The 14,915-nt window shown below is 39.8% G+C and overlaps 1 protein-coding gene across 2 annotated transcripts in view; it reads right to left on the bottom strand.

Moving 5' to 3' along the window:
* dpp6a (dipeptidyl-peptidase 6a) overlaps positions 1 to 14,915 on the bottom strand; it is a 186,377-nt gene that overhangs the window by 157,210 nt on the left and 14,252 nt on the right. The window contains exon 1 of one of the 2 annotated variants that reach the window (XM_051411303.1): positions 8,218 to 8,373. The exons of the other annotated variant lie outside the window; for it this stretch is intronic. Within the exon in view, the coding sequence (XP_051267263.1) occupies positions 8,218 to 8,268 (51 nt within the window). The 5' untranslated portion in view covers positions 8,269 to 8,373. Of the gene's footprint in view, positions 1 to 8,217; positions 8,374 to 14,915 lie in introns of those variants that run through there. 2 annotated transcript variants of the gene reach the window in all.

The following is a 14,915-nucleotide window of genomic DNA, read 5'->3' as shown; positions in this document are numbered from 1 at the left end:
ATCAATAAGCGATAATGGCTTTTACCTGGATTCACCTCATCAATATACTTCATGAAAAGAGTACAGTACTCGTCACTCATATACTGCACATTAAGTGTTCACTGAGCACACTGGGACTATCTGAGTTTCACTACGATGAATAACTACACATAAAAACAGAGAAGAATGAAATCAACACGACTACTTGAACAAGCCCAATTACTGCATCTCCTCTTAAAATATGAACATTGCAGCAATCAGACCTTAACTATTACGGGTCCTCGATCTCAAGATGCAAACAATGAAGGGATGGATGGGGCGGGCTGTATGAAATATTCAGCTACTGTATACTCATTATTTCACCAGAGCACTCAGCATGGTGTAGCTTGGCTAAGTGGTGATTGATTGCTCGGGGCCAGGGAGAGGGTGCAACAGACAGAGACGGCAGATACTGTATGCAAAAGGAGGGAAAAATGCTTCTGAATATCTCAAAGATTTTATGTGGGACACTTCCATGCATGAGGCAGTAAAAACAAGACACAGCACACAGTGTGTTGCCATTGTGACAGGTTTAACAATTCAATTATCTCTGTGGTGTGAATAAAATGAATGGAGCAACAATAAGTGCAGTATACCGGGATTCTACCAAAATGGGTTTGATTGCCAATGAGCTACTTTGAAATTTCAATGTCTTTAAATGGCTGCATTTTGGAGCCAAAATGATACAATTACTCATTGTTTTCTCTGGCATCTAACTATTGGCAGGGTGTAAAAGCAACTGAAAAAGACCATCATGTCCGGCTAAGACTCAGACTTGAAACTGGCAAAATGATTTATTTTTATTTGCTCTTCACGGCAGGATGAAACATCAACACCAGCACTATTATAGCCTTTAATTGAATATTAACTGTTCACAATTAAACTTAAGTAAACACATAAATACAGTGATTAAGAGGTGTACTGATTCACATAAAAATTAACACCACCTGTCCAGAATAAAGACACTGAATAGCTTGGAAAACAAGCATCACTGGGAGATAGTGGTCACCCATTGTGAACTCCTCAGAGGCTACTTCAGTTACTCAGACAGCCAAGGATACACTAAAAGTGGCATTAAGTTCACATCCATTAACCTGATTGTCTATCTCACCCACAAATTAAAGAAAAAAGTTGCAGAAACTTTTTGGGAAATAAGCTTATCCGCTTTAAGGGCTGCTTGATATGATAAGAAATATCAAATTGCGATTTTGACAGATATTACGAAGGCAATATGATTCACAGTTAGTGTGGGAGTGATAACTTCTGCACCACAATTTTTCTTTCCTCTGAAAAAAAAAAAAACTATTAAAATCATGCTTTCTTAAGGATTTCCATAAACAAGCATATTGTCTTACATCTGGAGAACTAGATTTGGAGGCCAGGGCATCTCTGCAGCACTACAGTATTTCATTATAATGCTGTTTTGACACATTCTACTGTTATCAAAAAATTACAGCTTCTGCAATTTGGATATTGCACTCGGCCATATTGCAATTTTGCTCATATTTCGATTAATTGTGCACCCATATTCGCTTTCTTGATAAGAGTTAGATGAGAACATCAATACCACTCTCATGTTGTTCAGTAAATAATGAAGCTACAGCCAGCAGAAGGTTAGCGTAGCTTAGCATAAAGACTGGAAATGGGGAGAAAGAGCTCCGTCCAAAGGTTGGTTTTTATACCACACGTTTTTATTAAGATTAAACAAAAGAGATACAATGTGTGTAACTTGTGAGAAGCTAAGCTAACCAGCTGCTGGCTGTAGAATTAATTCATCTACTGGAAAGAAATTGTATGAGAGAGGTATCAATCTTCTCAACTAATGCTCATTAAGAAGCTGATTAAGCGCATTTCCCATAATAACATCAAACTCTCAAACTTTTGACAGTAGAAATGTTTGAGATGGATGATTTCAGTGGATATCCAACTGAAGTGTCTAAAGGAGAGCATAATGGAACAGAAAAAAAATTACAAAACTTTTAGAAAAGCCTCTGATTGCTGAGCAGGTCCCTGAAAGTACAATGAATGTGTTTTGTTCTGAAAGACAGTCCAAGCTTTGAAATTTTAAATTTCAGCGCCAGACAAAGTGACCCTTAAATTACTGGTATTGATCATCTGCCCATCAATACCCAATTACAGTCATTTTCTGCGTTTTAAAAAAAGCTCTTCTCTGCAGCTCACAAACATATGAACAAACTGGATAACAAACAGTCTGTTTTTAGGAGACGAGACGACGTCACAAGACAAAATTAAATCCAACTAACCACCCTTGTCATAAGATTCCAGCCTCCTATGCTGCAAAAGTTGATAACTCGAGCCATCTGCCAGCCTCGCTTGATTGCTCGACAAACAAATGTAGCCAAAGGGGAAACACTCAGTGTGATGGATTCCAGTGTGCCCTAATGAAATGCTGCTGTTGTGTGCTGGCACCGCTGAAAAACGGAGGCCCGCGTAAAGGTCACTATAAATCAAGTCCCTCAGTCGCAGCCTCCTGCATTTCTGATTTTGCAAAAAGCTGACCCCAATCAAGTACATAAATATCCGGCAAGTATCCACAGGCCACCTCACAAATTTCAAAATAAGAGTGTAAGCTGGAGTTAGCGCTCTGCAATAGACTTTCTTTAAAATTTGGTTTTATTTTATGCATTATAAAAGAATAAAGACTATGTATGGATTGTGATAAAAATAAAAAATGTTGATCTGCAGAAAAGGTCCACACCTCCTTAGTGTCCTCACACTAAGGAGGCTCTATGAGCCGAAATTGAATATAATATGTTTTCATTATAGTGTCTATATACAAAGGGAGCGGGTCTCTTCTACAGAGGATGCGATATTGAACCGCCATGTTTCTACGGTAGCCCAGAACAGAAAACCAACCTGGCCACAAATAGGGCCTTTTGCGTTTTCCTTGGACAGAGTACTTTTTCTTACACACTTCACAGCTTAGTTCTCTTTCCCAGGTCGTCAAATACCGAAGCGAGCGGTGTTCGGTTGGTTACAATCTCCAACGTCACCATTAGATGCCACTAAATCCTACACACTCATCTTTAGATCACAGCGCTATCAGGAATGTCTTTACTATTATGTCTAACACCTTATTTTAGATGCTGTTTGATATTTTTGAAAGCCTCACAATGCAGCAACAACAATGTCAAAAGAGCTATGACGGTAATGCTGACTCACTCACTACAAGGCAGTGGGTAACAGGTGCACCGATACCAGATGTCTGGAAAATCATGGTTCAGGGTGCAGCAGGCATTGCAAAGCAATCAATAAAGCAGCATGCATGCGGAGGTGGACAAACAGCGCTGTGATTTCACTTCTTCTTCACGTGGTTCGAAATGGACGAGCATGAAAACAAGTGAAGTGAGCTATTGACATAACACCTACAAGTTGGCCCACAGCCATGAAGTTGGTATTGAAAAGGCATTAACTGTGTAGTGGAGCACCAAATCATGCAGGGTGGTCCTCCATTAAAATGCACTCATCAGCCGGAAGGCGCACAAGCAGTCGTAATATGACAAACAGCTGTTTGAGGTATAAAACAGAAGCATTCTTCAGTATGTAAAGAGGAGCACATCTGCTTCCAGTCTGTGCTCTGAGGAAAACATAACGGACATCAAATCAGGCTGATCTTCAATAAAGGTGACAGTTTGTACAAGTAGGTTATCGCTGTTGTCTGGTGGGATAATCTTATCTTTAAAACATCAACATGCAGGAGGGACGGCCTTGGCTGTAGCTTTCTGACCATCTCTTTTGTGATTTTGTAGAGGTTTCCCTATAGCGATGGGCAATAATTCAACATTGTCAAGTCAACGTGGAATTTCGGTGGAATCATATTGTGAAAATATGATCATAGACTGTTGTCCTGTTACAAAACTCTGTGTTCTCAATTAATAGTTCAAGCAAAGTGTGATTAAAATAAAAAACAATGTTTTTATGGACAAGACTCGTCATACTAAAGATATATTTGATTATTTTCTATGTAAATTTGAAGGATTAATATGTTTAGATTTCAAAGCAGTGGTTCCCAGCCTGGTTGGCTTGTGACAGTAACAACCTTAACAGTGACAAACTTACAACCATAACTTTTATTCCCTTATTTTTAGAGACTTGGAGATGTAAATTGAGGAAAGTATGAAACAAACATAATAATTACATTTGCTTTTGTGTAGCAGATGTGTTTTTTTCTCATTCCTATCATTTTAATCATCTTTCCAGACCCCCCAGATTTGGAGCCACAACATTAAGATAGTGAAAAATTAATATTGTGTTGTATTGTTACATCCAGCCCTATGAACATTGTAACTATTCCTATTAATGATATTGACTGCACACATATCCCAGAAACGTCCATAACATGATGTTACGGTATAGGAAAACAACATAATATATTGCAATCCTAATTAGAGAGTGGATAAACCAGACGATATTAGCTTATTCCAGAAATAAGATATATATAAGAATTTGTAGTACAGAATGCCAAAGTAGGTTTAAGATAATTTTAAAAAAAGTGCCACCTTTACATCCACCTGATAAACTGTAAAATGTCCTGCTCATTATGTATTTTGGTCACACTTCTTTAAAAGAAAAACGAATGTAAGGGGTCCGTATCACTGATATCGTTATCAGATCCCTCATACTTGTGTCAGAATCGGCCTCAAAAATCCAGTATCAACAAATATCACTATTAGGAATCATGTATGTAATAGTGATTTCATTTTTTATCATGTGGCATTGATTTTTTCTTAAATATTCAACAAACTACAGCAATAAACCAAATATCCCAACACTGACCTTATAATGCTTAAAGTCAAATTAAATTGAATGTTTGTATCATGCAGCCACACAGACTTTGGAGTTAATGAGACAAGCCCTCACTGGAGCAGCGCCAATGTTTACTCAAACTCTAAACAGTCTCAAATATAATAACCATGACAACAAGACCCTCTCCTGGTTAGTCTTTTGAAAGCTTCTCCGCTTTTGCAGAGATAAATCTAAGTCCGTATTTTTTTTTTTTTTCCATTTCAGCCCACAGAAACAAATCATTAGTTGTTCAACAGCACCGCCGTCTGTGCCCTTGAAGGGGCACATTTGCCATGTCATAGAACAATTAGACACAAACAAGAGTGAAAAGAGCTGGAGAACGAGCGTTTGAGCTGGTCTCACACTTGTGCCAGAAGCTCGTACATTTGCAGACATCAAGCATACAGGCCTCCCCACACTGTACTGCAAGTGAAAGGGTGAGATAATAGCGTATGTATCCCATGGTAACATCTTTGCCGTCATTACCCCTTAGGCATCTGAATGCAGACTTGATTATCTGCAATTTCCTGTGCAGGCACAACACCTTGGGGGTGTTTTGCCACCCATTTTCAAGTACTAACTGTTTCACTTGCAGACAGAATCCCCAACGGGCAACAACGATGTCCAACCGTCATGTTTGGTGGTCAGAAACCATGCTGTGCTGATTTCTCCCTGTTATTGAGAGGACTTCCCACTGAGACACAACAGTTCGTCTCAGTCCCATGAGTATGGGCTAGTTGTGCAGGAAGTAATCACTTGGTGCAATAAACCTATCATGCTGAAGCCATGTACATTGCCTGCGTTGTTGTCATGCACTTTACATGTTGCCACCTACTAAATTCCACCCTAAATGTTAAATAATATTACAGCTGATTGAGTCAATAAATCCAACAGTGAATTTAAGGATAAAGGCTTATAAATCAATCACTATTCAAATGCACAAAATCAAAAGTAGGAATATGTGCTTCTTTCTGTCTAGGGGGACAGAAGACCTACAACAAGGCCTGGTTCAGTTCAGTAGCCTTCACTAAAGAGGCCAAAATGGACCAACAAATGTCAAGAGTCTGGCAGCAGCCTCCTCACAGAGATGGAGCCATTATGGAGGTCTTTTTGTATTTATGTGCATGTCTGCTACATTCCTGCAGGACTGTTGCTCCCATTTTGAGAGAAGCTGGCTGGAAAATCATAATTTGAATGTTGCCATGTTGACCTGCCATGCTTTTACAGTAGCCCAGAAAGGAAAAAAACAAACTGGCTGTAGAAAATGGCTTTTTTTTTTTAAAGTTTCACAGCTACCGTAGATTTCACTGCACACTTCACAGGCATTTTTCATTCCCAGGTTGTCAAATGTAGATGCGAGCAGGGTTCAGTTCAGTCAACTTCACCACTAAATCCGACACACTGGTCCTTTAATTTAATGACAAATGTTCACAAAATTTCGATTTGTGTTTTGTGTCGCTGTGGTCAAAGAGGAGCATCTATTATGACAGCAGTGGAAAGTTCTCATGCTCTGATATCCAATATTTTACCAATGTGCTACAAAGTATCATGGAACTATAGCATGAATATCATGTTTAAGAGGGGATACGGTTTCAAAAGAAAGAGCACTGCCTGTCCAGAACTATACTATATCAACACAAGGTTCATTAAGAAACTGAATAGCTTGTGAGGACTAGACATGGGGAGACAGTGGTCAATTACACAGACAGACAAAGATACAATAAAAGTTGTATGAAGTTCACATTCATTAACGACAAGCATTGGCAATCAAGGATTTGGATTATCTATCTATGATCTATCATCCATTTTAAAGGAATTATTCGACAGCTAGCCTGAAATATATAGCCAAACAAAAACAAGATATAACATGTTCATTAGTGATCTTTAGAGGTGCTGGTAGGTGGATTGAATTACCTCTGGACAGAGCCGGGCAAGCTGATTGAAGCTAAGCTAAACCTTTCCTGGCTGTAGCTAGACATTAAATGGACTGATGTAAGAGTGTTATGGGCATTCTTTTCTAATTCCCAGCAAGCATATTTTTATTTTTTTTCTTTTTTTTTTTCTTTATGGAAGAATAAGCTGTGTTGAACATGGCCTATGTGAACCTGTTATCTCAATCTCACATTCAGACTAAACTGAGCTCCTGGTACATTCTGAGGATTGGATGAGTGGATACTGTGACTGTGAAGAGCCCGGGCGGTTCTATCAACACCTCAATGTTCTTTCCTTCTGATGGATATCGCATCTCCAGATATGGTTTCACTGCTTCAGGCTCAAGATTCCCCACATATTCAAAACTTTGTCAAATGTAAATAGTACTGCTGCACAATTGGCAACTGGAAAGAAAATATTCGCTTTGTATCTCACTCGACACGAGACGAGACTCTCTGATTTGGAAATTGACCAAAATCCTCATGATAAACACCCGTGTTTACTTTTCATTATGCAGGGGATAAAAGACATAAACACACTCTGCACATCTCCGCACAAAATAAGGCCACAGAGAGTAAAAGACTGTCTTCAGTGAAGGAACCATTTAGAAAAGCCTGACTCCACACAGCTGTGGCCCACATCTTCCAAAATGGCCTGGAGTGTTTGCAGAGCACGGCTTATTCAGCTATAAATAAAGCAATCAGGCAAATCAAAAAATTAACATCAAACTAAACTACCCAGGAACAAAGTTGGTCTGATCGGAAATGAAGTGAGATGCGAGTGTTAAGATAACCTCAGCAGAGAGTCCTAAGGAATGAAACAATGCCTTAACGCACAATGAACTATAATATCCCCCAAATTAAAAATTTAGAAGAATCAAAAGCCTTTAAAAGTCCTGTTAGTGGCCCCTAATATCTGAAAGAGTCCCACAGGACATTTGGTATTCACTCCACTCATACATACATCCATATAGCTGCCTGCAGCCCCCAGCAGAAGGACAGCCAGGATAATATATCCTGCACCTCGCAGCTTTAGATGCAGTAAAATATTAATGGGACCCTCCTTTGGCAAAAGGTTACCTCTGCCCTCAAAAGCTTCACGAGGCAAAGGGGACAAAGCCAAAACTCAGCAGTCATTATGATCGGCCGCATAAAAACAGGACAAAACTTTCCAACTCCTTTAACTGTGATTCCCATCCACACCGACTCCGTTAGGTCGCTTGTATTTGCTACCAGGCGAGGACACGTGAAATCAAAAAGGGCGTGAACTATCAGAAATCAGCTCAGTGGGTTAGAACAGATGCAAAAGACAAACGTAAAGGCAGAATATGTTGCTCTCTAACGCATCCGTCATGCGTCACAGCGCATGTGGATCACGGAAACGGGATACTTCCGAAAGATTTTAAACACAGTATCGAAATCATTGCATCGACGTCATGCAATATCCGAAAAGCCAGCTTACCATGACGTTGCCCTGCATTTTTGCAGTCTCGATCAGACTCTTTTCCTTCATCTTTCCTTCCTCCGCGGCTCCGATCGGCTTCCGAGAGGTTCAATTTGTAGACTTTTGGACAGCTACTGTCAGCTCTCCGTCCCTGCCAGTTCCCTGCCAGACCCCTTAGGTAGTGAGCCAGTTCATAAGTGGGTGGGCTTACAACCTAACGGATTGATTAGAAAAAAGGAAAACAACGTGGGCTCTCCTCGGTGCACTGATCGAAATGTATAACGGCTGAGTTCAGTAAATCATACGGGGGGAGGGGGGGTAATGAAAGCGAAGTTTGGGTGGTTTATGAATCACTCTGGATCATCGCTTTCCCCTGGAAGGAAGACGCGCGGAAGATGGTTTTTTTTTTCTGTTTATTTTAGAGAAAATGCCTCTTTTATTTTAAACACTCGTCACTGGGGAATTGACAGTCTGTGCGTGTCCAAGCTGCTGCAAGGTAAAAATGTGACGGACAGCAGCGCGCAAATTGATGCTGGATGTACATGCAGGCTTTAACCTGCAGGCTTTAACCTGCAGACAAACTGACGCCAGGTCAGCTGTAATCAGCTCTACATTTACACGCATGAAGGTCGTGATCATGAAAAGAAAGCATCTGTTCTTGAACATCAAGTGCGCTCATCCCATAAATGTGATCACTTTGTAGTTTCCTAATGAATGATGGACTTTTATGTAGTAAATATAAAACCATAAAGGTCAGGATTGAAGGGGAATTATTCATCATGAACTTGTGAGGATCTATGCGGATCTCTCTGAATGCTTACTGTAAATTATTTGGCCCTTTTGGAAACTCACTCACCTTTATTCAAAGCCAACTCTCCCCAAAACTTCTGCACTCCTGTACTCATGACACTGAAACACCACCCACTGCAGGCACACAAGCAAGCATCATCAAATTTTTCTAATTTCAGACTTCCAAAAACCAGTGGATCCCAACCTGGGCATCTGGGTCACAACATAAATCTGAGGGGTCACCAGATGATCAACAGGTTAGGGAAGGTGAAGAAAAACCCTATTCTGCTTCACACAATACTGTTCCTTTAATGTTTCTTTTTTATTTATGAAATACTCAATAATTTAACTTCTTTAAAGATTGAGTTAAAGTTAAAGAGCCTTGGTCTTAATATTGGAAAAACAATATGTGGTGTTCTTGCGGTTTTGGGCTGTTCTTAAATTGCTGCATGTTGTGTTTGGTTCCAGTTAAAAGTGTTTCCATCATTGTGGCTATGGACGCCGGAGATACAGAATAGGTGGGCATGTACGGACAATTATTTGCCACTCTGGTGACATCTTTATTGTTTTTTTCTTGTTCTATATGTCAGTATGTGTATCAGGGTGCGGTGTAATACTTCAAAGTTCAAAATAAAAAGAGAAACACAACCCATAGACACGATGTAACTACACAGTTTGGAAATGTGGCCTTAAAAGAAAATAAAACCTGACATTTCTGCATTTTCTGTTTAAATAAAATCATATTTAAACTGAACAGCATTTTTTATCAACACTGCATTACTGACTTGCTCTGAACAAGGCTTTAAAAGCTCCAGTGTGTAACATTTAGGAGGATCTATTGGCAGAAATTGAATATAATATTCATAGCTTTGTTTTCATTGGTGTATAATCACTGCAACGTAACATTTTTCTTAGAATGAGCTACTTATATCTGCAAAAGGAGCAGATGTCACCATATTGAGCCCCCTTGTGTCTACAGTAGTCCAGAATGGACAAACCAAACCCTGAGTATACATAGGTCCTTTAGTTTCTCCTACACACGGAAGGTGTTTCAGTTGGTTGTAATCTGCAACTTCACTTATAGATGCCACTAAATCCTCCACACTGCTCTTTTGAAGTCAGGGGACGAGAACCAGAATAAACAAAATATGAAGAGAAGTTACACCTGTTGTTGCATTAGCTTAGTCTTCAAAACTGAAAATGTCTAGTTATCCATCTACAATGAAGCTAAAGCATTTTAATAAACAAAACATGAAGCTCATAGATCCCAAGGTAAAAGCTTATTGATTTCTATTGTTGATGACAACAACAAATTACAAAAGAGACACAGATAAAGGGAAAATAACTGCATACTGTAGATGTCCGAGCTTTGATACAATTGAGCTGTGGATATTCAATATTTTATCAAATTTCTACCTTTAATATTCATTTTAATATTTACTATTTCTAGCTAAAAAAAAGACCAAGTCCTCTGTATCACCAGCTTTCAAGATGAAGGCTGCCTTAGTTCTTGCTCTCTCGAGCTTTCTAAATCAATAGAAGACTGAAAGTGCATCTTCAGAATTTCGACTCTCAGTGTTTACTGTACTGCATAAACAAAATGTACACTGATGATGCAGCCAGGCAGCTGAGTGTCCTAAACTCACACAGCAGCATTTCACTGAGAGAAGGTTCCCCCAACTGGGAAGTGCAAACAGCATGTCTCACATAAATCTCATTTAAAAGTGCCTGGTATTAATTACTGTGGATAAGGCTGTCAAAACAACCTAATGGGGGCATCGGGCTCCCTCGACTCCAGCTGGACTGCTGACAGAGGGAGAACACAGCAGTTGCAAAGATAGGTAGCTGACTGCGTTGCATCATTACTGTGTCGGCATTTTTTTTAACAGATTTTCTTTATAACTACTCCTTGGAGTTTTTCTGTCAAAGGCATGCTTAGAGGATACCCCCTTCTTAACAATTATTTTCAAGTCACAACATAACTCCTGTAAATAAGACCATTATGCTTTGCTGATAGCGCCAAATTCAATCAGGGTTTATGTATCAAACATGACACATAAACTCCCCTCGACCCCACAAGCTGGCCTGTACTACACATGCAATATTGAATTCAGCATGTTGTTTATCCCCCTACTCGGCACACCGGGCCAAGTTGAAATTCATCACGTACAGGTGTGGCGGCCAAGGACATCTGTAACAACAATGTTGGCCACGCAGAAGCAGGCAGCAGCTGCCTGATGTTAAGACTCTCAGAGAAAATGGCTGGCCAGGGATGGGTAAGTGCTGCTACGCCGTAAAGCTCCACAAAAATAGGCAGCTGACAGCAGCCAAAGCTACCGAGCTGCATGGGAGCTCTGCTGGGGAGAGAGGATCTGCTGGAGTGTGGACAGCTGCTGCCTGACTCCAATATGGAGAGCCATAATAAACGGCTGGCAGGAGTGCTGCGTTACATAGATGGTGAATGAAAAAAAATATATATTTAAATCATTTTCTGTATCATTAACTTGTCACATCATACAGCCACTTAACAAAAACTGCAAATGAGAGAAAGCGTACACGAATAAATACAGAAATATGTGAAAATAAATCAAGGTTTGTTTTTTCTGCAACTGTATCACCAGACAAGAGTGTTGATATGATGCTGCATCGATTACATACAATGCCTTTCAGTTCTCACTTTCTACAATACAGTATGGAAGAGAGAAGTTTATATGCTTATGCCAAATAAATTATGGTGGAGGTATGGTGGAGATGTCATGATTACAGTTAAAAAAAAGGTAAAATTTCAGTGCAAATCTGTGATCTCTCTGCTTTGCTACATATAGGGCACACTATTTCTATATTAGCGCTGAACATTGGCATTGGACATAAATCATGAGGAGCTAAATAGTCAGCAGCAGTTTTCTGGTGAGGTGCAGTACTCGGTGGTAATCTTTTTTATTGTATGACTGTCCATAAACAACCACATCCTGGAAGATTTCCATTCCTCTGCCTTCCAGTGTTTAAAACATGCAGCTTCGCAACTGTTAAAGAGCGATGAGTGGCTGCATAATGTGGCAGCGTAATGTGTTTGGGGTTCTCCCTGAAAAACACTCTGTGGCTTTGAAAATGTGAATCACCGTATTGATCCAGACAGGTACTCTTATGCTTGTTCATTCTGAGAAGGAAGATACACAATAGGAATTAAGGGTTTTATTTACCCAAACTCCAATGCCTATAAGACACAAACTACTTTAACTTGACTATGAACATACAGTATGTAACAGTTAACAAGACAAAGTAAAGCAGCTCTTTACACACCGTCCTTGTCTTATCTACAACTCTCTCTCTTTTGCTGTTGTAGAGGACCACAAATTGTTCCCAAACAACTGATTTCAAGGATGCAGGCGCTTCCAGGTCGTCCAGCTCAGGCGTTTAATTTCCTCCCAACATAGTGTCAGTAACTCTCAGTCAGCATGTTGTGCTACCCCCTGCGCAGGCTGCTAGTGGCGTACAGCTAAATGTTTTTGGGCAGAAATCACACTTGTGATCTTTGGTTCTGCATGACGTGCATCAATCTACATACCGCGTAGTCTGCATGTGGCTGTGCATCAGACTGTGACCCTTGTGCCGTGATTGTTCGGCACGAATACACGAAAGGTTTTTGCCAATATGTATATACACTTCACCAGGATCTGGCACTGGCATTCTCCTGCATTAAAAATATCCAAAATCTAATATACATCAGCCCAAATCATCATTATGCATGTAGAGTGTCTACTGTATAACTGTGTGTGTGTGTGTGTGTGTGTGTGTGATTATTCACACTGGTCTTTTTGGGACTTTACACGTTCCAAACCAGGAGTCTTTGATGAGGCGGGATGGCTTTTAAACAAAAGTGATTAAAACTTGCCCATATCCAGGATTGATTGGCCTAGATCCCCAGTGGAGTGAGTCCAGAGAACAAGCTTCAGTCGGGTGACGGCAGCCATCCAGCACAATAAACTCAACCGAGACCTTCACAGGACAAATCGATGGTTTCATTATCAACTTAATTACTTGATACCATGATATCCTCTACGCTGTCATCATTGTCTTTTGTTTTTCTTTATATGACAGCCTGAGAGATACTGGACTTGTTTCAAATAGGAATAAAATGACTGTAAGCATTATCACCGTCAAACTAAATTTAATCTAGGATGAGTTGTATCATTTTGAGAAAATTGTAAGAAGAGTTGCTGTAGTGTCTTATAGCAGACTAATCCTAAAAAAAAAAAAATAAAAAAATGAAAAAAAGGCTCAAGGTTTCAGCCACAGGTTAAGAGTGATAAGCAAATCAGAGATATCTGAAAATGTAACCATTACTGAGCAGCGGGAACCAACTATTTCAGTACACACACTACCCACTGATTTGCATATCAAACATCTTTATATGAATTTCTCTCAAAAATGCTGGGTGCACTTCTCCGCTGGTGGGGAGCTCCATAATCTAGATAAGAGGTTTCTGCTGACCTTCTCTGCCCCGGACTGTCAGAGCGACAAATCGTTACCATCTCTAATGAATTCAGGAGCAGAAAAAAATTGCGCACAGGCATGTAAAGCGCACATTAATCTTGCAGCCTCGATGTAGGGGGTCTATTAGCGGTATCACTGCCACGTTCAGAGCTAGAAAGATCATGAACTAATGTGGCGTTTTACTGATATATGATTTGGGGTTTGCCTATAGAAAAGCAGCCTTTTTATGTGAGCTTTCATGCAAATACTGAATCCTGTTAAAAAAAGTGCTGCAGGTGAAAAGCACTCTAGCTGATCTTTTAAATGTAGATTTCTGTAGTTCTGCAAATGCACTGACTCAAACATATACTAATAAAATATGACATAAAGTAAATTGTAAACACTAGCTCACAGACTGTCCCTACAGTTGGCAGTATGAGACAGAAAAGTTACTGTAATTACTTTCCAACTTAAAAGGGACTTTTGCCTCCCTCCGCCCCATGATGGAGCCAGTAAGCACATCTGAATATTAATGGAACAGTTGCCTTGAACAGCAGGCGTTTGTCAGGAACTTGGATCAGATTCATCACTTTAACCTGCTCTGCTCCGCTCAGGGACGGATGATGAGTTCCCACAGCACAGCAGCTGGCTTCAGCTTCACAGCTCACACTTGAGTGGTTCAAAAAGGATGTGAACACAAGACTAAAGTGAAGTTATGGGGAAGGAAAACCAATGCATGTATAAGTTAATACAAACTGTATATTTCGACTTTTAATATATATATAATACAACAAGGACTCAGTCAGGTCTGTGAAATGTGCTGTTCTAAAGAGGTCAGGTAGGACCCTTTGACTATGATTCAGTTTACATTGATAGGACAAAGAGTAGTAATTTGACACACATCAAATGGAAATCAGAGAGGTTTACTCAATACTAAACCCATGCAATATATTGACAGGTCAGAGTTATTCACTGAAAATTGTTCCCATGACTACAGTCAATAGATGCCTTTTTAATGAATATGATAAATTGATGGTTTGCTAAGCCCCACTTGCCTGCTGTGTCCGTCAGGCTTTCCATTCTCACACGTAACATACGCAGTTTACAATGATAATGGCAGACTGACCACCCAAATTATTTTGTAATTTTTAAGCAATTAGTCCTAAGGTAGACAAAAGCAGATTTTTTCCATTGTGTCAGCTGAAATGACATGTGTAGTATATTTTATCAATTGTCGCCAGCCATCCAATCAAGCTAAACGTAGCTCTATGAGTTCAGGGGGTTGAAAACACACTTAAAGAACATTATATTGGGCTAAAAGACTGAGGCTAAAGCAGCATTTATTATATCTTTAAATAGCAAATGTTCTGTTAATAGTAAACTGACCTAGATTAGCCTGAGATTTAGTTAGAGACAACCGTCTTATGCTGATTCGGGATGTCACAATACCAGAC

The sequence above is a fragment of the Dicentrarchus labrax genome, unplaced genomic scaffold (assembly GCF_905237075.1).
Source record: "Dicentrarchus labrax unplaced genomic scaffold, dlabrax2021, whole genome shotgun sequence".
NCBI classification, from domain to species: Eukaryota; Metazoa; Chordata; class Actinopteri; family Moronidae; genus Dicentrarchus; species Dicentrarchus labrax.
Note: the sequence above shows the minus strand (reverse complement) of the source record. Positions and strands in the feature narration are given on the sequence as shown.